Raw genomic sequence first — 20,722 nt, forward strand, 5'->3', positions numbered from 1 at the left:
TTATCACACAACACCTTTTTACATTTATTATACACCTCAAAACTTGCACAACAGGTGCACGTTCAGGGAGACACACGGGAAAATGACGCTTTCCTTGTCGAGATGATGGTTTGAAAACGGGGCAATGGCGGCACCGCCATGAATGACGAAATGCGACAAACTTCCAAGATGAGAATGCAAACAGCTGGCAAATGGCAAAAACAGCCGATGGAGAGATGCTCACTCACAACACAGCTTTGGAAATTAAGTGAAAAGTGAGGGTGGGCCGACGAGACTCAAAAAAAGAAAAAAAAAAAAAAAAAAAATCTGGGCAACAGTAACGGCCACTTATTTTAGGAGCAGCACCGGCAGCTGGCAGCGCTGCGGTTGGATAAGACGGCCAAGGAAACGCCCACCGCTCAGGACTGGCTCTTCGATGCTTGCCGCCGCAACAGAATGTAGATCTTCTCTTTGATCCACGCTTTGTTGTATGGTGCGTATGTGTTGGTTGACTTCTGGTACCTACGGAGACGAAAGGGGAAAACTAAAATAAGGCCAGAGCGACAGCTGCTTCTAATCTGTAGCAAGTTGGCACAGAGTCAATGGTGACTTAAATCAGGTAAAAGTTACCGAAATTTACAAATTCCAAGTACACCAGGCATTACAGTGCACCTTGCTACACTACCTGTGTTTCATAGCAAACTGGCTTCTAATCTGAGATAACTCATTCTGAGTGACCTTAATATTAACAACGGACAGAACTAATGTGTGAAATCACATATTGTATGTAAAATATTATTCCTTCATGATGTGACCCATGGTGTTCTGGTTGCAAATGCAGCCAGTGCACCACAGGGGCCGTGCAAAGAGTGCAGTTGTACCAGCTTGTCATTTCCACTTGTTCTGTAGTGAATAGACCCAGATGTGCAATGCCTTTCACGTAATCGTTTCTTCTCAACTGCAACTGTAACTTACAAAGACAGTGTTATGCCAAATAATGTAACTGATTCCTATTCCCGACTTCATGTGGTACGCACTGTTTTGTGCTCACAAGTGCAGGCGGCATAAAAAGCCACTCTGGTCTTTGCAGCATTGCCTGGTAGAGTATGGTCACAAAACAGTGTTCTACATTATCCAAAAAGAAGAAAGCTTAGGTGGCTGTTGAGCACACTTTAGATACTTCCAGTGTGTTGCTACAAAATATAGGGTGCTGAAATCTATTCAAATATTTTGCTGGAATACTGGCACATCAGCTGCTACATCTGATCACAAAAGTTGCTACCATAGTAGGTGGAAGGGATCTCTCACAAGTATTCTTGTGCACAAGCACGCCTTCTGTGAAAAGAAAATGTCGCACCTGTACTAGCAATGTCCGATGCTGTAGGAAATCGACGCTAAAACTTTCTTATCAGAAAAGTGAATAACCCATGGGGTTTTGATTGCCCAAAGCTGCACAGTGAACTGCACAATCCCCACAATATTTTCTTGTCACTAGGTTTAGGTCAACCTTGCTCCCTTTTGCCACCAGTAACCTCTATTTGTGCAAGTACAGCTCTCCTCTTCTCATTATGTAACCAAGCTACAGATGTCTGCTGTCTTTAATCTTTGCAGCAGCCATCAGTACAGCATCTTCCTTACATGCAAAAACACCCGTCCTGTGCTTGCCTGCTCAACTAAGGCACCTGAGCTAAGCTTATACAAATCTATGCATTAAAATTATCCATGTTGCCTTACCTAAGCAGGAATGCCTGAGAATGCCATCACTGAGCATGTACAGTGAGCCTCATTCTTATTCCAACAACTTCAAAAGATCTTGCGCTTGCTTTGTTTTCACTCAAATTTCACAACAAGATTGCAATTTTTGGTCCACGTTGTTTAATGCAACACTTAGCAGCAGTGACTATTCAATTTGTTCTGACATAGCTGCCAACAGGCGACAAAATGAGCTGATGCTTCGCGATGCCTGCGGCAGAAAGGATGTTCCCCATCCGCCGCCAAGGTTTGTGAGTGATGGCACTGGATAACACTCCCAGGGTTCTACTAGGAAACATAAATACCCAAGAAAGTGGACGGGGAAATGGCGCCGCGGCAGCTCCATTGGTAGAGCGTCGCATGCCTAATGCGAAGGTTGTGGGATCGTTCACCTGCGGCAAGTAGTTTTTTCATCCACTTTGATTTCCATTAATTTATCGTTTCTTTACTTCATTTATTAAGCATAAGTGATGTTCCCTATGTTGTCCTTGGTGTGAGTGCTTGTTTGCTTCTTCAGCTTACTTCTGCGATGGTGACGAGTGCATGTGATTTTAATTTCTTTTGATCAAATGAACCAGTGAAGTGAAAATGCCAAGTGTCTCATTCACCAATATGGAAACAAAAACATCTTTGATCTTACTGCAAAACCCCAGGAAAAAAAGAAAAGTAGCAGTAAGCGAGAAATCTTGTTTGAGAATTCTTAGAATAACCTTAGAAAAATGCGGCTTGCGGTACAGGGCCGCACAAGGGAAATTTCTGCTGCATCTCACTCAGCCAAGGGGAAAAAGCTTTTTTTTTTTTTTTTCCGTGCAGGCATACTCACACAAGGCAACTCAGATCCACCAGTTGGTCCACAAAGTCAAACAGCTGGCTGATGTCGTAGGTGATGGATGGTGTGTTGGGGTTCTGCCGCTTCAGGTGCTCCTCGTAGATGTGACACACGCCCTCCATGCACTCGTTCACCGACTCATAGTCAGAGTACGTGCGGGTCTCCGGCTTCCCGGGCTGGACTAGCAGGATTGTGTGGGACTGGACACAATGGGACACAGGGCAAACAATTCAAACCTCCCCGACGTGGCAGGCTACAGCACCGTTTCAGGGGCCAAATCTTCTAACAAACGATTTTCAATTCTTTCAGCACTTTTTTTATTGGCGTGGATACCGTTATCTCTGGGACCAGCCAGTTGGCGCAAGGCGTGACAGCGTCCAAACCGCGCTCAAGCCAAGGACAAAAACGGCACAAAGAATAGAAAAGAAAATTTATCGTTAGGAAAATATAGCCTCAGTACTTCAACACAGATTTTCAATGTCAAAAGACTTGCATCCTAGGAGGGGCGCCGAAGTAGGGAGCTCTCAATTTCGACAATTGTTGCTTCAAGGTGCACTGAAAAATCTCGGGTGAACAGGCAATCTTGCACATGTGCACCACACTTGCCCAGTAGCGGTCTTGCCCCTGCACAGATGCTGAGCCAGCTCGTCTGGTCGTCCGATGCTGCAGTGATGCCGTTTCTGGTCGCAGACTTTTCAGACGACAGAACGACGACATCCAGGTGCAAGGATGATTTCAAGCCTCTTGCTACATACTAGGGGGCGCTGCCAACCATTTTGCCGACAATATACCGACAATACCGGCTATACCGACAATAACGGGAAGTCAATGCTAGACCTTTGCGAGCAACATAACCTCGTGATCGTGAATACAGGGCCTAAGTGTGAAGGACAGATCACGTGGGAAGTGGGAAACCGGCAATCGACCATTGATTACTGTCTGATGACAGAAGGAATTCATGATAAGTTGAGAGAAATGGTCATCGATGAGGAAGGGTTTAGCAGCATAGGGAGTGACCATAAACGCATCATTTTGAAAATGGGATATGTAGTTGGGAAAGAGAGCAACGAAAGCAAAATGGCCAGTCCAAATTTGAACGCTGAACAAATAGCAAATATAGTCACTAGAGTGGAGGAAGAAATTGGCAAGTCGCCAAGTAAGGGGTGGGAATATGGTGAGCTTCTAAGTGTAGTAACGACAGAAATACGGAAAGAGAAACAACATGTTCATTGGAAAGGAAAAAAGAAACCGAAAAGCTGGTGGAACAAGGAGATACGAGAAGCCATCGCCGAACGACAGAAAGCATCTCGAGAGCACAGGCAGGCAAAGAAGGCGCAGTTGCCGCAGGATGAAGTAACCAGTAAATGGGAAATATACCGGGAGAAAAAGTTTATGGTTCAAATACTGGTGCAAGCAAAATTAAAAGGTGAAAGTGAACGTTGGTTGTCAGAAATACGTGAGAAAAAGAAGGCCGCACCTAGAATATTTTGGAATCACATAAAATTATTAGGCAGGAAGGCAACAACAATACAACAACATATCCTAGACGAAGATGAAAACAGACTGGAAGGAGAAGCAGCAATAAATTACATCCAAAAAGTAACAGCCGAATCTTTCCAAGGCAAGGACAAGGTTGTATTTGAGGAAAAAAAGAGCATGAAAGAGACTCAAGGGGGAAAGGAGCTAGTGCTTACAAATTTAAACTGGAAGAAAGCGGAAGAGAAAATTCCTAAGCGCACAGCCACAGGGCTAGACGAGGTTCCCGTTAGGCTGATAAATGAACTGGGACCAAAAAGTAAGGAAGCTCTCGTGAAAGCAGTTGAAAAAACTTTAAAAGATAGACGAATACCAGACAGTTGGCGACAAAGTAGAATGAATTTAATTTATAAAGGTAAGGGGGAGAAAGATAGAATTCACTCGTATAGACCGTTGACCATTACATCGGTAATATACAGGCTAGCAATGCAGGCAATCAAATTAAAGCTTCAAGCATGGGCAGAAAATAATGGCATTTTGGGAGAGCTTCAGAATGGCTTTAGAATAGGTAGGCGTTTGGATGATAACTTGTTTGTTCTTACTCAGTGTATTGAAATATCAAAAGCAGAAAGCAGACCGTTGTATGTGGCCTTTTTGGACATTACAGGAGCATACGACAACGTAGACCGCAGCATTTTGTGGGATATTCTGGAAGGGGAAGGCTTAGGTAACGATTGTATACAGCTTTTGAGATAGATTTACCTAGAAAATACTGTTTGCGTTGAATGGGAAGGGATGAGGAGCGCGGAGAAAGTTCATATCAACAAGGGACTGATGCAGGGGTGCCCTTTATCCCCGCTACTGTTTATGATGTACATGGTGAGGATGGAGAGGGCGCTAGAAGGAAGTAATATCGGGTTTAATCTCTCATACAAACAGGCAGGTACAGTAATAGAGCAGCAACTCCCAGGTTTATTTTATGCGGACGACATTGTGTTGCTCGCAAACAAGCAAAGTGATTTGCAACGTCTGGCTAATATCTGTGGACAGGAAGGCAACAAGTTAGGTTTGAAATTTAGTGTTAGAAAATCAGGTGTTATTGTATTCAATGAAAACAGTGAACAGACAGTGGAGATACAGGGCCAAGAAATACCTCGGGTAACAGAATATAAATACCTTGGTATATGGATAAACGAAGGCAACGGATATATGGAAACACAGGAAAAAACCATAACAGTCAAGGGGAAGAGAAATGCAGCCATAATGAAGCACAGAGCGCTATGGGGATACAATAGGTACGAGGTCCTCCGAGGTATGTGGAAAGGGGTAATGGTTCCAGGACTTACTTTTGGAAATGCGGTTGTTTGCTTTAAATCAGGGGTACAATCAGGACTCGACGGGAACCAAAGGTCAGTGGGTCGCCTCGCATTGGGCGCTCACGGGAAGACTACAAATGAAGCTGTGCAAGGGGATATGGGCTGGACTAGTTTTGAAGTGAGGGAAGCCCGCAGTAAAATTGAGTATGAAGAACGGCTGAGGAATATGGAGGAAAGTAAATGGGCTGGGAGAGTGTTCAGGTATCTGTACAGGCAAAACATTGATTCACAGTGGAGGAAAAGAACTAGGAAGCTTACCAGCAAGTATGCGGCCTGTGGGGTGGGCAACACAGCAATAAAGAAGGTCAAGCGGAAAGTCAGAGAGGCTGAATTAATCTCATGGGTGGCGGCAATGGAAAAGAAATCTGCCATGAGTAACTACTTAAGGGGAAAAAACGAAATTAGGAAAGAAACCATTTATGATAACTCAAAGGGAAGCTCATTACTTTTCGAAGCGAGATCGGGATGCCTTAGAACACGCACCTATAAAGCGAGATATAAGAAGGAAGAAGAAGCATGTGCTTGCTGCGGTAAAGCTAGGGAAACGACGGAGCATATTTTATTAGAATGTGAAGACGTCTATCCAGCGGTCGATTTAGGCACCACTGGCCTCCTTGAAGCCCTTGGGTTCAGCGGGAGCAGTGGTAAAGCAAACAGGTCCGCAATAGACATCAGTAAGAGGCGATTGGAGGATTGGTGGAAGAAAAGTAGGGAAACGACAAAAGACGGAGACGTACAAAAGCACAGTTCGCAATAGGGTCGAAAAGTAGGGAAACGACAAAAGACGGAGACGTACAAAAGCACAGTTCGCAATAGGGTATCAGAAAATTTGGACGTGGTAGTTCATAGTGGGGTTTTTTTTTTTCATTGGTTAACCTAGGTAGGATATTAGGCAGCATAGTAGCAAGAGCTTGGTGGCGCAAGCCACCGCCCCGTTCCAAAGGGGACGCTCATAACATCCATCCATCCATCCATCTCCCCAAATCCGAACTTCTCGAGACCATGGTGAAGCACATGCAAGACGCACGCAGGGGTGCTCGGCCAAATAGTTGTAAAAACGAACTGTTCACTATGCGAGGTGCAAGTGAGCCAAAATGAATTCCTTTATCCACTTATTGCCGAGTGAAATGAGAGCATTACTAGACCTGCACGTTTGCTCTGGCGAGTTACTGCTTCCAAAAAACTGTGGCTGACGTTAACAGCACTGTTAGCTACAATCAATACGTTGCCTTCAACGAGGCAAAATTTCTAGAAATAACAGAGGACGCTATCAGGTGGACGTACAGAAGAACCAAACGCAGTTTGGGTTCTTGGTAGGCTAAATTATAAGTCTCCCTAACGTGACTTGCGCGTATTCATAGCGCCCACTTCAGTCATCGTCGAAAAAAGAACCCTTTTAACCATTGTTCCTTCCACTTGTTTCGGCGATGAAGCTGTCTACGCACAGGCACAACGCGAGGGACTACATATACGCCAGTCAAGAAACTTGCGCACCGGCACAGACCACTTCCTCACAAATGGGGACAATTCATAACGAGTGTAGTTCTTTTTAGTTAAAGGAGGCCGCTCAATGTAGAACAAAGCTAACTGGATCACACTAATGGCAATTAGCACAACCTGTCAACAGACCTTAAAAATTCTGAAAGGGTCCTAACACCGGCGCGAATGCATCGCTTCCGTAAAATCCCATCGTTCACGTTTAACCAGCGCGAACAGCAGCCTGGTAGCTTTCCGAGTAAGGAAAAAAGATGCTTAAAACCGTCGCAAAATGCAAAGTGAACTCTACAATGAAACATTCGCTTGCAGCTACAAACCTCGCGGAAAGAACTGCGTTTCGCAGACGCCGGCTTCTGCCGTACTCTCTTCCCGAGACATAGCGCACTCCTGCAGGGTATGCTCTTAAAGGATGGAAGACAGGGCGTTTGAATGAGGCAAGAGTCAGGGGTAAGGCTACCACCAATTATACAATCGGCAATATTAAAGGTTAATAACGAAAGCGTAGAGCGTCTTAGGCTTAGCATCTCAATTGAAACTAGACTACTCGCAGCAATGCAGCTTCACCCAAACACGTCATGTAGAGCTTACGACAATATTACTACGCAGGGGGACCATTCCTTCACACTTACCATAATTGCCAGGCCGTTGGCAACACGACAAGCCCGGCGATTATTAGGTTTGGCCGGAATGAAACCGATGAAAAAAAATGCACGAGCCGCAGACAACACTCGAATCTCCAAGCGAGAAAATGGTTACTCTCGAACGCAGCAAACGCAGCACGCGGATTTACTTCCTGGGTTGCTGCCGTTAGATACGTATTTCGGCTGTTTTCGCGGTCAACACTTTAGCATAGCAGACGACGCGACGAAACAGGCAACCGAAGAGTTGCGCCGCTATGGAGTGGTTAAGTTAGTTTACGTTTGCGAAACCCGCAGTTCTCTACGCTTTATACACTGTGATTTATCAAGTACAGTATTGATTATCAAAAAACACTATTGCCACATACGCGATCTTTTTCTCAATTGAACTGTCCATTATATCGCAGCTGTTTCAAAACAAAGCAGCTCGGGCGCGAACTCGTCGTTTCCAAGATACCTGTCGGCGCTGACGCAAAACCTTTCTTAAGCACAAATAAAAAACATTGTTGGATTTCGCTACGTGTCGAGGCGCCGCAAAATATGCGACGCCGCTGGCACTAGACCACCATGTGCATGATGGCCGCCTAGACAAAACGTATGTTGCCGATAGCACAGGGGAGACGATTGAATCGCGGTCTCCGCAGACCCGTAATTATTTGCGCGCGTGATCCCAAAATGCTAGCTTCCGCTTGCCGCGTCTGTTGATCGAAGGTTCCACACTCGACGACTGCGATGGCGGACTTCGTTATGTTACTAGCGCTGGCTGGCGCGATGTTCGTTGGCAGCTACATGAGTGGTATGGTTCCGTTGTCGGTTCCTCTGACAGAGGTACGTACGTGTTTTTTTCTGTTTGATCGCACCGCGTTAGCGAGCAGGCAGTGACTCTTTTAGCATTGAACTCGTCGTTGCTACCTCCTGAGGGCAGAACGAGGTTTTGAGCTGGACCGACGCTGGGATAGTGAATTGTGTCCGGCTGTTGGTGAGCTCGCGAACACCTGCTGATCTCCGATCGGTTTGTTGTTGTTCCCTCCACGCAGGCTCGACTACACTTGGTCTCTGTGTTCGGCGCCGGGCTACTAGTGGGCACGGCGCTTAGTGTCATCATCCCCGAAGGCATCAGCACGTTATACCTAACGGAGATCAGTGAGTACGACCTTGGACTGCGTGGCTTGTCGCAAGACGGCTCGCGTCAGCGGAACGCTTTCGGATGTAAATCGTATGCCGTCGTCGTCTGCTACGGACCACTATCTTGGAATGAAACGATGTGAACAAGATTGTGTAATGCCACCGCCAGAAGGACGACGGTGGGCTTCACTTTTGGCGCCTGCCTGTCTTCTGTAATTTCACGCTATAGCTGTTGAAGCGCCGGAGCTGCCAAGCAGAATAGTAAACGCGCTACCTGCACAAAGATGGCAAAGAAAAAAAAAAGGTTGTAGCAGGTTGTTCTTGATAGACGTTCTTGAATTAGCTTCATCTATTACTTCTGTAGTCCGGATGAGTTTCGTAAATTTTAATGTTGCAAAAGAGGCTCAGAGCACACATGCCCGTGACCTCACTTCTTTTCCCTTTTTTTTTTGCGGTCCCGTAATTTTTGTATGCAGTTTTTGGACTGCACTCTTACAGTTCTTCACGACGATTATGGTTGTTGTTGCGTATGGTTACAGTATGGTTACAATTCATTCATTGAATGCATTCATTTGTTGCAAAAAAAAAAATCACTTTTCATGTCGTAGTGCTTCAGTATTGCCTTCAAAAGTCATTCCCCCCACCCCTTTGTTTTTAACTATTCATGCTTGCTTTAGTTAATTGAAAGTGAATGACCAAATGAGATATTTTTGCAAAATCTTGCTATCTTCAGAAGCTTGAGCTGTTTTCTAGGCATTTGTATTGTCTAATGACTTTGGGCTTTCTCAGATACTATAAGGAACCAGCACTGGACAGGAGTAACTACGGTAGTTTTTATGGGCAACTGATATATTTTAATGCTGTCTGTAGAGAATGCAGGAAAATTACAGAACATCTTTAACAACAGATGCGTGCGTGTATCGAATTGGGCATGCCATTGCAAATGCCCAGTCCATTAAGCTGAACTCTATCCATGGGCAACTTACACTTTTTAGTAGTAATTCCCAAGAGCTCCGGCATCAATACACTATCGTGTAACACAGCAGTGCACTGTATTTTTCAGTTATATACAAAAGTTTATAGAAGAAGTAAGACAGACCAAAAAGGTAATTGGAAAGTGTGATGCATTACCCGGTCAGCCATTCCACCCTGCTTTCAGCTTTATATGTGTAAGGCAGCATTCAAGCTAGCTCCAACAGTGATAACATGACTTTATTATCCACATTGAAGCTGGCTTAGTTTCGTAATAAAGTTTCTTTGCTGTTTACACTGCCGTGCTTCTGGAGTGCCCTGTAATGACCAGTAGAAAGACAGCCTTTTAAGAGTCATGTAACTGGAAATAAAAAGTGTGTAATCATCTGCAAAAAATGGCCTCCGTGCAGGGGAGCTGGTGCATGATGTACAGCCCGGTGCGCACAGTGGTCAAAAGCCCGGTGATGCCACCCTGACCGCCGCCAGCGGAGTGAGCCACGGCCACGTGCACGACGACCTCCACGGCAAGCTCGAAGCGATGGACCCACGGAACCTAGTGGGCATCACTTTGGTGCTGGGCTTCCTCTTCATGCTGCTTGTCGACCAGCTCATCTCCCAGCACAGGCACCACAAGGCTCTAGCAATGGCTGTTAGCGGTGCGTTGTCATCAGCAAGTTAATTTTCGTGTCCTAGGCATGCTATCATGAACACCCTTGCAGTGGCTCTGTAGCTGTGGTGCTCTGCCGCTGAGCATGGTGTTGCGAGTTCGACATGTGACCACGGCAGCAGCATTTGGATACGGGCGGAACGTAAGATGCTCGTGTAACTGAGCTTGGAGTTTGCATTCAGGAACCCAGGGTAATAAAGATTAATTTGGAGCCCAGCAATGTAGTCAGCCTCTGTAATCTGCAGGAGTGTGTTAAGAGACGGGAAGAGAAGCGGTCTGGATCAGAGAGCTAGCGGGGATAGCCAATATTCTAGTTGACATTAGGAGAAAAAAAAATGGGGCTGGGCAGGCCGTCTAATGTGTAGGGCAGATAACCGGTGGCCCATTCGAGTTAAAGCATGGGTGCCCAGGGAAGGGAAGAGTAGTCAAGGACGGCATAACATTGGGCAGGGTGATCAAATTAGGAAATTTGCAGCCACAAGGTAGTACTTAGGTTGCTTAAGACAGGAGTAATTGGAGACTGCTGGGAGAAGCCTTCGTCTTGTAGTGCACATAAAGGCTGATGGTGATGATGAATGCAGTGTCTCCCATCCCACAGGTCACACAAAAAATTTCACTGAACTGCAGCTATTTGTAAAACTTGATGTTCCTCTCCATGTCAACAAGTTCATTGCCGTTGAAATGGTAATGGCCAACCAACCAGCCCACCAATAGCTGCTGACCCTTATCAGGCATTGTGCCACCATGGACCATGAAACACAAGGAAATCAGGGCTATTTAAATACGTATTCTCTCCCTTGCAGTGAAAGAAGGTATGTACAGTGCAAAGCAGCAAATGAGATGGCCTCTCTGTTGTCTCGTTCACTTTGCTCTCTACACCCTTGTTACAAAATGATAACACCACAGTAGACAAAACCAATGAATGTCCAATGTTCGTACTGGTCTATAGAGGACCAATGTCACACCAACATTGGACCTGCTTTTTAAGTGTTATTTAGGTTCCTGTTCTTGCCACTTTGTGCAACAGTGCGATTTCAGCTCGCAAGCTTAGTTTGGGGCCGGTGCCACCTTTTCCAACTAGGTGCGCCGCGATGTGAAATGGCACTTTAGTTATTATAATTAAGTGTTGTTCTCCTGGTATGCTTTACAAAATTATGCAAAGTATTGGTGCTATCTAGAGTCATCTGCAGAATATAAATTTTGTCGGGTTTAGACGTTTTGAGAGGTGTTACCGGAGCGACCATATTTTTGTTTCCTCAATTTTCGTCGATTTCTGCGTAAGAAATTATATAGCCTAGATAAGCATATGCCTTTGACAGTCACAATGTTTAATATTTTTAGAAGTAAGCTGCAGACCACATTTAGATCGTGTGCAGTTTGCCTTAATCTTGAGCACGACAGCAATTTCATAACTACCTCTGAGAGCTGAAGATCATGAGCCCCATGTTGCTTTTCTTTGTCGAACTGCACAGCGACCACAATGGCAGTAGTATTGCGTCACTTTAATTAGGATCAAACATTTGAAGGACAAGATGACCACTTATTTTTTTTCTTGCCTATTTGGCAGTTTTGTTTTACTGGCAGTTGTGTACTTAGTGCCGTCTGGTAAATGAAAATTCGGAAGCCCGCTTACTTACCTGTGCTTGAAAAGTGCGCAGTACTAGGTAACAATCCTGCACATTCCTGACATCCTTCTCTCTCTCTCTTTTGTAACTTCTTGTTGCAAAATAAATTGGCTCTCTTCTTTCTCCTCTGCAGACCCTGAAAGCACGAACTCCGTTCACACGCAGGGACGCAGCTTCACAGCCACCCTGGGTTTAGTGGTCCATGCTGCCGGTTAGTAGATGTCACCGCATGTGATTTCAATCAGTCCTGCTTCGCCATTCGAGTACAGTCACACCATGATGTAGCGAATTATGATATGGTACAATGAAGCAAACCGAAAGTTTTTCTTGCTGATATCAACATGTAACGAATATGTACTTCCAGCAAATATAGCGTAAAGCGAAATTATTTTCCTGCCAGATGAAACTTCATTGTAATGAAGTTTGATTATACTACTTGTGCATTGCCACAATATTGACACGTGTACTTGTTTGTCTTTATTGGGCAACACGTTTTACCGCCTAACAAATGTTATCGCACAGTGCAGGACGCGCCTGCATCTATCGGAAGTTTCTGGAATGTTATCGATGCTTTCATCCGCTGTCTGTGACTTAACCTTGTGTAACCTGACTGCATGTGTGTGCGACGCGAATAATGTAGAACTTTCTGGAAGGCACGCAGGTCTCAGCAATTACTCTGGAACATTCGACGACTGATGTATAAAAGCTGACGCGCTTGACCCGCTGATCACATTTTCGACGATCGCCGACTGTGTTGGCCGCTGTCGCCGTTCTTTGAGTGTAGCCTGTTTTTGAGGGCACATGTTCGCCCAATAACACGCTAGTTTCGTCTTTCCCAGTTTGGCTGCTTGCTTCACCGTGTCGGAGATATGGGGTTCTCCTCCGTACTCTTGGGACAAAGGAACGACAACACAGTAGTGCAAACAGTCACAAGGGCATTTATTGCACCTTTCATAGATCAATGCCTGCTAGCCGAGTTGCTATCCCCAAAACATGCCGATGGGCGCGCGACAAATCTAGAAGTCCGACTTACCACGACCGCATTGCGAGCGAATATGTTCGCCCCATGCTGGATCCCAACGCCTGGTCGTTCGCGTGTACAGTCACGCGAATGGTGGCACGTTCGAAGGCGGCCACGCGAGACGGTCTCGCAGAAGCATGGTCGGCGCACGCGCGGGCGGCACGTCCGCTCCGCTCGCTTTCCGAACCCAAAGAGACCAAGCGCCTTCCTTTCGGCGCCCAAGAACCCCGCAGCAGCGCGACAGTCGCGCCATCTCGCGCACCGCGCCTGTACCACTCCCGACCTCAAGGCCACGCGAGCCGTGCGGGAAAACAGCATATCAGGGGATGCGCTATGCGGGAAAAACATCAGGGGACGCGCGAGAGTCGCGCATCCCCACATCCGTCACTACCACGTGACCATAATTTGGCTAGAGCTCTCGGGCACTGCTATCTTACACTGTTAATGCAAGACCGTCATAGCTACTTCAGTGTACCAATCCAAATGCCAAGATGCTGAGTTGCTGAAATGCCAAGGTGCCAAGATGCTATGGCATGCAGCCCATTTCTTAAAGACTCCCCAAGGGGGAATTTGCATGCATACATGCTCTTGTGTATGTACATTTGCACGCACATATGTATGTATGTATGTCTGATGAGGGGGAGGGTTGGGGGCTGTACCCGCATAATATTTAGTGGGTAGCCTCGCTGACCCACCCTCCACGAGTGCCCCATGATGCACCCACCTTGACAATTGCTGTTTGCATGTCTGAATTTCAGCTGTGTGGCTAAACAGGTGCCGACACCTTGTTATTATGCATCCGTGGTTATCTGTCATGTTTAGGGGAAGGGGCACCTGCTCAGTATTTCATGGTATATTCTCCCAACACCTGTTACTGCACTCAATTCATATGGGCTTATTAGTAGGTCACCTTTTAATTTGTTTTAAGACAGGCACAATGACACGGCTGTAGGAGGCAAATTAGGTGTTGTATTATGTGTGCCTTCTATTCGACAAGGCGACAAAATTTTGTTTATTCTACATGTTAGCGCTGCAAAAGCTTTTGTGGTCGCAGCAAATTGCGTGCAACAGGCAAATGTTCACTTCCACAATTTTGCTCCCAGCTGATGGCGTGGCGCTTGGAGCTGCAGCAACAACATCTAACCTCGACACTGAGGCAGTCGTCTTCCTGGCCATAATGCTTCATAAGGTGAGAATATTTGTGCGATCTTTGTAGCACATGTTGCTCATCCTTAAAGTTGTTACGTGTCCTCTAGGGAGCATCCTACCGCAAAAATTTTTCAAATCGGTTCATTAACAGCCGAGATAGAAATATTTCAGCACCGCGAGCCCATGATTTCAGGAGGCGAGCTCCACTGCATAGCGAGACACTCTTTCCACTCGCCCCGTCTAGCCTCCGCAAGCGAAATTCCTTCCCTGCGTTCTCCCATACCACACCTCGAGGATCGCATGATGGACACGTCACGGGCCCTGCTTTCGTTTTTTTTTTCTCCTCGCGTCTTGGCAATGCGGCACACTTTTGCTGACGGCATCACGTGCGACCTGTTTTGAATGTCTCGTTTTGTGCAGCGCACGATTTTGTGCGCTGTGCACGAGGACACCTGACTAACGGCATAAGTTAGTGCTACACGAATACTGAGGCAGAAGACACAAGCAGATCACAGAGCATGATCCCACGCTGGAACACGGTAGAAAATGATATAGTTTAGGTGTCTGTACACGGGACTGCATGACATGGAAACAAGCAGACGAAACGGAAGTACATCTCTCTTGCTGCGGTGCAAAGTAAAACGAAAACATGCAGACATTCGGTCTGTGGGTTTAAAATTGCTGCCTCTAAGCCCTTTACATCGATAGCAACTACCATATTGGCATGGCCTATGTGACATCTTTTAGTTTTTGTTTTTGTTATCACACTTTCTACCTTATTTGTTGTTGCTGTTACAGTACTTGGCGATGTTGTATTGATCCATCTGAATTGCATGTATTCTTGTATTAGTGGAATGTATTTATATCCACTCCTGTTAGGGTCTCCTGACTGCCTGCAGTGTCCTCTAAATAAAAGATAAAATTAAAAATAAGTGTGTGGCCACCGTCATCTCGTCTGTTACGAAGTATTCCGAAGTCGTGTGCATGCCATCCCAGATTCCCTTGGTTTGCATGGCCTGGCACCAAACAACACAACAGGGGTGTCGTCATTGCATTGTGCCCACAGTTCTTTTATTCATAAGAACAACACAAACCATGGAACGCCTGCCCCTCGGGCTGACTGCGGATAATTACGCTCAAGCAAAAATGAAACCACACATGCACCGTTCAGATTGACCACACAGAATGCACTTAATTTCATCACCCATCAGGGTTGCCAGACTGCTGTATGCTTCAGCTGCAATATAAAAAGAAATTTCAAATGCGAAATTTCCGCTGTACTGAATGTGCTGAATTTTCGCCAGCTCTGTGAAATGTACAGTTTAACATGCAATGCATAATTCATGCTGGAAAATTTGGTGCCATGGCCCCTTCAAGAGAGCCCCGTGGGTCATTGTCATCACTGGCATGCGTACATGGCAATGACATTGGCATTGCCATCATTGCCAGGCCTCTCCCAAATACCTCTGGTAAACTCTTTCCTGCTAACCATTTGTGTATGTCTTCTATGTGGCTTGCTGTTACGCCAACTTCGAGTGCGCACACGACGACGAAAGTGGGTTAACGTTTACAGAGCTGCACTAAACAAAGAAGTATAATCTTACTTATGACGATGTGGCGAATAACAATCTTTCGCAGTTCTTATGCGGTGCTTGGCAAGCTTTTGTATTTGCTTACTCTGTGCTTAATAACTGTAATACTTTATCCTCCCACCTCCTGGTGACCAACAGAGAGTTTTAGATTCAGGGGCACACAAGGCTTGCACGCCAAGTGCGTACGCAAGCCTCTTGGGTCCTGGCAAAACCTGAGCCGACATTAGGTTCTTAAGTACGCAAGCAGCTTGTGGCCCCTAATCTAAAGCTCCTGTGATGTTGGCCTTGAGGACACTCAACCATTATAGCAAAGTAATGGATATAACAAAGTAAGCGCCTCTTCAATCTCCCCCTTCAACTTCGCTACGCGACGTTTTACCATGCTTATCTTTAAGCCAGAGAGAAATTTCATTGCATTTGGCCTTTGACTTGATCCGTGAGACAATGTGTGGAGTCTTTTAGTCCGTCTGAGAAGCACCATGTGCCGATTACAAGATGTCGATCTATGTCCACCATCTTGTTCTGTCCACAGGCACCGGCAGCGTTCGCCTTGGTATCCTTCCTCATGCATGAGGCCGTGGAGCGTCCCACAATCCGCAAGCACTTGCTCATTTTCTCGCTGGCAGCACCGTTACTAGCCATCATAACCTTCCTCGCCATAAACAGAGTGAGACTTCATTTTGTTTCTTCCGTGCACGATCCGTAAGTAGCCAAGCGCAGTAGCCACCACAGCCAGTGTCGGCACCTAATGGGCATGACATAGACGACGAGGACGTAAGGAAAGGAAACATAAAACGTCACCCTATCTTTGTTTCCTCATCTCATGTGCTCGTCTTCCACACTACACCCATTTGTTTTAACGAACTTGTGCAAGCCGCTGCACTCGTCGGCAGTTTCTTTAACAGTTGAACCCAATTATTGTGAACATGATTATTCCACAAAAACAATTGTTATATGAGCACTCTGTTGTTTGACGGTTATAGAGTCACACCCAAATATGGTGTAATGAACCCAGATGCAGTGAATTCTGCTCTATATTGAACACGCAGAACTTATTTAGCAATATTCACGCAAAATAGCTTGCTTAAAACTAATTGTACATGCAGATATTGAACTTCGAGTGCCTACAGCTTGCGTCATAGAATTGCCTGTAGCGGCTTTTTTTTTTTTTCCACTTTTGCTTTCCAAGCATTTCTTTTTTATATCTTAGATCACATGCCTGAGCATTTTTGACAGCATGTTTGAACATAACCAGGTACAGTGTAACACAATGCATAACCTGACAGAGAGCTAGAGATCCTCTCTGGTTGCTGTGTTTAGTTCAAACGTGCTGCTGAGACACTCGGGTCGGCACAAAGTGTTTCAGTACTGTCAAGTAGCTTTTCTCTATTGTGTGCAATGAACTCATCATAAATATTCATAAATATTTGTTATATACAAGTCCAGATATATAGATTTACTTTACAGTATCTAACCAGTTCATTATAACCGGGTCTGACTGAATGGGTTTGATGGTATAAGTTTGATTGCATTGTCGAGTGTGCAGTGTCTTTCCGTCACTTCCTGCTCAGCTAGCACATCAACCAGAGTTGGTGAAGGGCATTTGCTGCCTGTCCTTTTGCATGCCGTGATATGTTTGAACACTATGCAGTCACTATCTGGATCACGCATATGAATAGCTTCCAACTAGCTAGCGAGGATTGCGAGCTAATGTTTGAAGGCATACTTTCAAATGTGCCATCATTAATAATGGAACAAAGAGGTGCGTCAAAACTGTCCATAAAAACTTGCCTTCAAAACTTAAGGCCACCAATAATGTCATCAAGGCACAGCAATTAACCTCGCTGGTAACACCTGCACTTATCACAAGGTAATGCAGGCATCAAGGGTCATAAGTTGGCGTTCGTACTTGTAATAGTGCATCACAGGATTTGAAACAGGAAGGAGATCAAGTGCGCCTATACAGACCAGGATGCGTGCAGCAACAGAAAAGTAATGTGAGAACTTTTGCACAAACTATGAAGCAGTTTGTGCAACTGAAGAGAACTGCTGCTTGTAACTCTTCATCGATTTTCTTTTTATGTTTCAATTTGTGCTTCAAAAGGTGCTGTTGAAGTGGTGCATTTGGCAGGGTTTTCTTTTTTCTCTTCCTCTATATTTTTCACTACCACAGTCCTCTTGTTGTTTTTTGTTGTCTTGAAATAATATTTCTGCACAACCCTACCAACATGCAGTCATTTGTATTTTGCAAACAGATGCTTTGGCTTTAAGAGTCATTAGATTGGGACAGGAACTGCTGCCAGTTTTATCATGTGACATTAGACAGTATTTACACCATGATCTGCCTCGGTATCACCAGTCTGTGCTTAATAAAGCTGCCACACCAACCCGCAGGGCTTGCGTTTCGGTTACGTTAGGTCAGGTGGCGGCGTGTTTCAGAGATTTTCAAAATTGCTCAAATCACAATCTGCATTATGCCCGATCCACCACATTGCCCTGAATCGGGCAAGCCACGATATCTGTCGTACAGCCATCACCGGAAAATAACTGCCTCTCACTACTGGCAGAGATAACAATATGACCGCGCTGTTGTGTTCCAGGGTGCCCCCCAGTCCATCGCGTCTCAGAACGCAACGGGAGTGGCGCTGCTCTTCAGCGCCGGCACGTTCCTCTACGTCGCCACCGTGCACGTGCTTCCCGAACTGGTGGTGCGCCATAGCACGCACCAGGCGGACAACAGAGGGCGCATGAACACTCCACCGAACGAGGGCTTCACCAGGACCGACGTGCTGGCCATCGTCGTCGGCACACTTTTGCCCATGATCCTCACGGTCGGACACCACGGTCACTAGTCGTCACAAGCTAGTCGTCTCGCCGTCAAAGTGCGACTCGTGCTCAACAAAGTGACTTCAACTGCTGGTCTGTGAAAGTGGCAGAGGAAAAAGAAAAAACTGCTTCCAACCAAGCAACCGATCTCTGCAATTTTTTGATCCGCGGTTGTTGCTGACAAACAACTTTTGAAGGCTGGCGGGAATTTTTTAAAACTATTTTTTATGGACGCCAAGGACATCTCGTTACTCGCTAATTGTTCGATTTGTGCGCACTTTTCACGAGTGCGGAACACTGGCAAGACGTTGAACATGTGAAAGAAAGCGCACGGATTTCCACGTCGATGCCAATTCGCCGAGGGATGACGGGTTTCTGCAGCGACATCGTCGTTCAATCTTCGCAATATGCCGCTTGTAATTAGACACTTGTGAATTTGTGCAAGAACGTGTTTCCCAGTTCTTGTCCTTTTCCGGAGTGCTTGGATGCCAGTCATGGCTGTACATTCCGTTCAAGCGATACGTGGCCATGGGGCCAACCATCGTACTTTCCACGTTATTTCTTGTCTATGTTCTCGTGATGATGCCTGTGTTTTATTTCCCCTTCCTTGTACTGACTCACATTGGAATGTGCATAAAATGGCAAGCCATTGTGACAGTAAAACACGCTTATTTGTTGATAATTTTTTGCAGCGTTTAAAAAAAAAGAGATGGTTGCTCATCGTAACAAAGTATTCGTTATTTGGCATCACTCCATCCAGTGTTTTTTTACTTGACACGGTGTATGTGTGAATCACCCCACGGCAGCTAAGTTTTGTTTCATTACTGCTTAAGCCGTTTGGTGTAGGACGACTTTTTCTTCCCACAACATTGTTTACTAGGATGTGCCCTCATGTTTAAAAGACAGATATTTTACGATGCAAAGAAGCAATATAGATATGAAGCTTCCTTTGTTTAAAACCAGAAATAAATGTACAAATCGTGAAGTATTCCTTTTGTTGTATTACTGCCTTACCTGCACAGGTGTCCTGTACTGCCACTATGCCCAAATCTCTATAGACAAACCGAATTTTGATGTAGGATGTTGCAAAGAAACTTGATTACTCATGTGAAAAGGAATTGTTTCTGACAAACGGTTTTCTTTTCCGTAGTCTTCTTTCGTTGTGGTTAGTACGACGCAACCAATTTGATTAAAACAATTTTCGTTTCGGTGTTGTGCGTTTCTTGTGTTCACAACTAGCAGGAGGTAGCAAAGGGGAACTGAAACTATATGGCCCCATAATGCCGGGGTTTGCAGCACAGCCATGCATGTGGTCTTGGAAGGAAGCTGTAGAGGGTAAAACTCATCTGCTGTGCCGTTTGCCACCGTTGCCATGGTGGTTTTCAACTCGGTGCAAAGGTACCGATACATTTCGGTGTATCTGGGACACTATTACAATCCATCTCATTTTGTGAAAACTGCATGGAGTCGGATAAATGCTGTTCTTGTGCCCTGTGCTTTTATGTCAACCTTAGATTAATCACTGCCTACCATTGGAGCTCGTGTTTTGAGGTAAACATTGAGAATCATTGTACTTGTACCGCTTCCAATGATATCTTACATATGTCTTATCCCACTGATATTTTTTTGTTTGTTAGGACAGTGGAATTCTGAGCATCACAGAGGCGCATATGTTTTGTGAACAACAGAGTTGCCCAAAAGACTCACTAGGGAGAACTCTGGTGCTAGCGTGTATGGGAGCAGCAAGGCGTGGCGATTCAGCCAGCGCGGGAGTGACGGTTAGCGCATGTATTTGCCTAAATGTTGTCCGTCCGGCTTTAAGACTGCTTTTGCAACTTTGAAAACTGACCACTTTCAACAGTATGTTGCATTATAAATCCAACTCTTTGCAATGGGTGGTGTCCAAGTCCACGCCCTGGCAACGGCTCTCTCTGGGTAACGGAAACAAATCTCCGAGGCCATGCTTCTGCTGGCTGCATGTGCCGGAAGCAACTGCGGCAGTCGGAAACATGTTAAACGCTGCGTTCTGAAGAAACAAAGAAGAAACTTATTGCCCTCATGCTCTTTGAGAACACGAAGCCTAATAAATCATGTGACAAGAACATCTGAAGCCACAAGCGCGAAGAATAAGGCAAATTCACGTACCTTGAGCCACCCATTATTGCCCAATTACTAAGTGGCTGAACAATTGCAGTGCA

At 45.5% G+C, this 20,722-nt stretch overlaps 2 protein-coding genes across 2 annotated transcripts; one reads left to right on the forward strand and one right to left on the reverse strand.

Annotated features, from left to right (window-relative positions):
- Positions 1-7,676, reverse strand: e(r) (enhancer of rudimentary). The gene is made up of 3 exons (XM_050180861.3): positions 7,539-7,676; positions 2,555-2,760; positions 1-501 (listed from the first exon to the last, which is right to left on the reverse strand). Exons 1-3 carry the CDS (start codon positions 7,539-7,541, stop codon positions 399-401), a joined length of 312 nt encoding a protein of 103 aa, XP_050036818.1. The 5' UTR covers positions 7,542-7,676; the 3' UTR covers positions 1-398.
- A 424-nt stretch (positions 7,677-8,100) lies between these two features.
- Zip102B (Zinc/iron regulated transporter-related protein 102B) lies at positions 8,101-19,735 on the forward strand. The gene is made up of 7 exons (XM_050180849.3): positions 8,101-8,375; positions 8,585-8,690; positions 10,055-10,300; positions 12,070-12,147; positions 14,061-14,146; positions 16,231-16,365; positions 18,299-19,735. Exons 1-7 carry the CDS (start codon positions 8,280-8,282, stop codon positions 18,548-18,550), a joined length of 999 nt encoding a protein of 332 aa, XP_050036806.1. The 5' UTR covers positions 8,101-8,279; the 3' UTR covers positions 18,551-19,735.
- Positions 19,736-20,722: the final 987 nt, after the last annotated feature.

Source organism: Dermacentor andersoni, chromosome 7 (genome assembly GCF_023375885.2).
Source record: "Dermacentor andersoni chromosome 7, qqDerAnde1_hic_scaffold, whole genome shotgun sequence".
Taxonomy (NCBI): Eukaryota; Metazoa; Arthropoda; class Arachnida; order Ixodida; family Ixodidae; genus Dermacentor; species Dermacentor andersoni.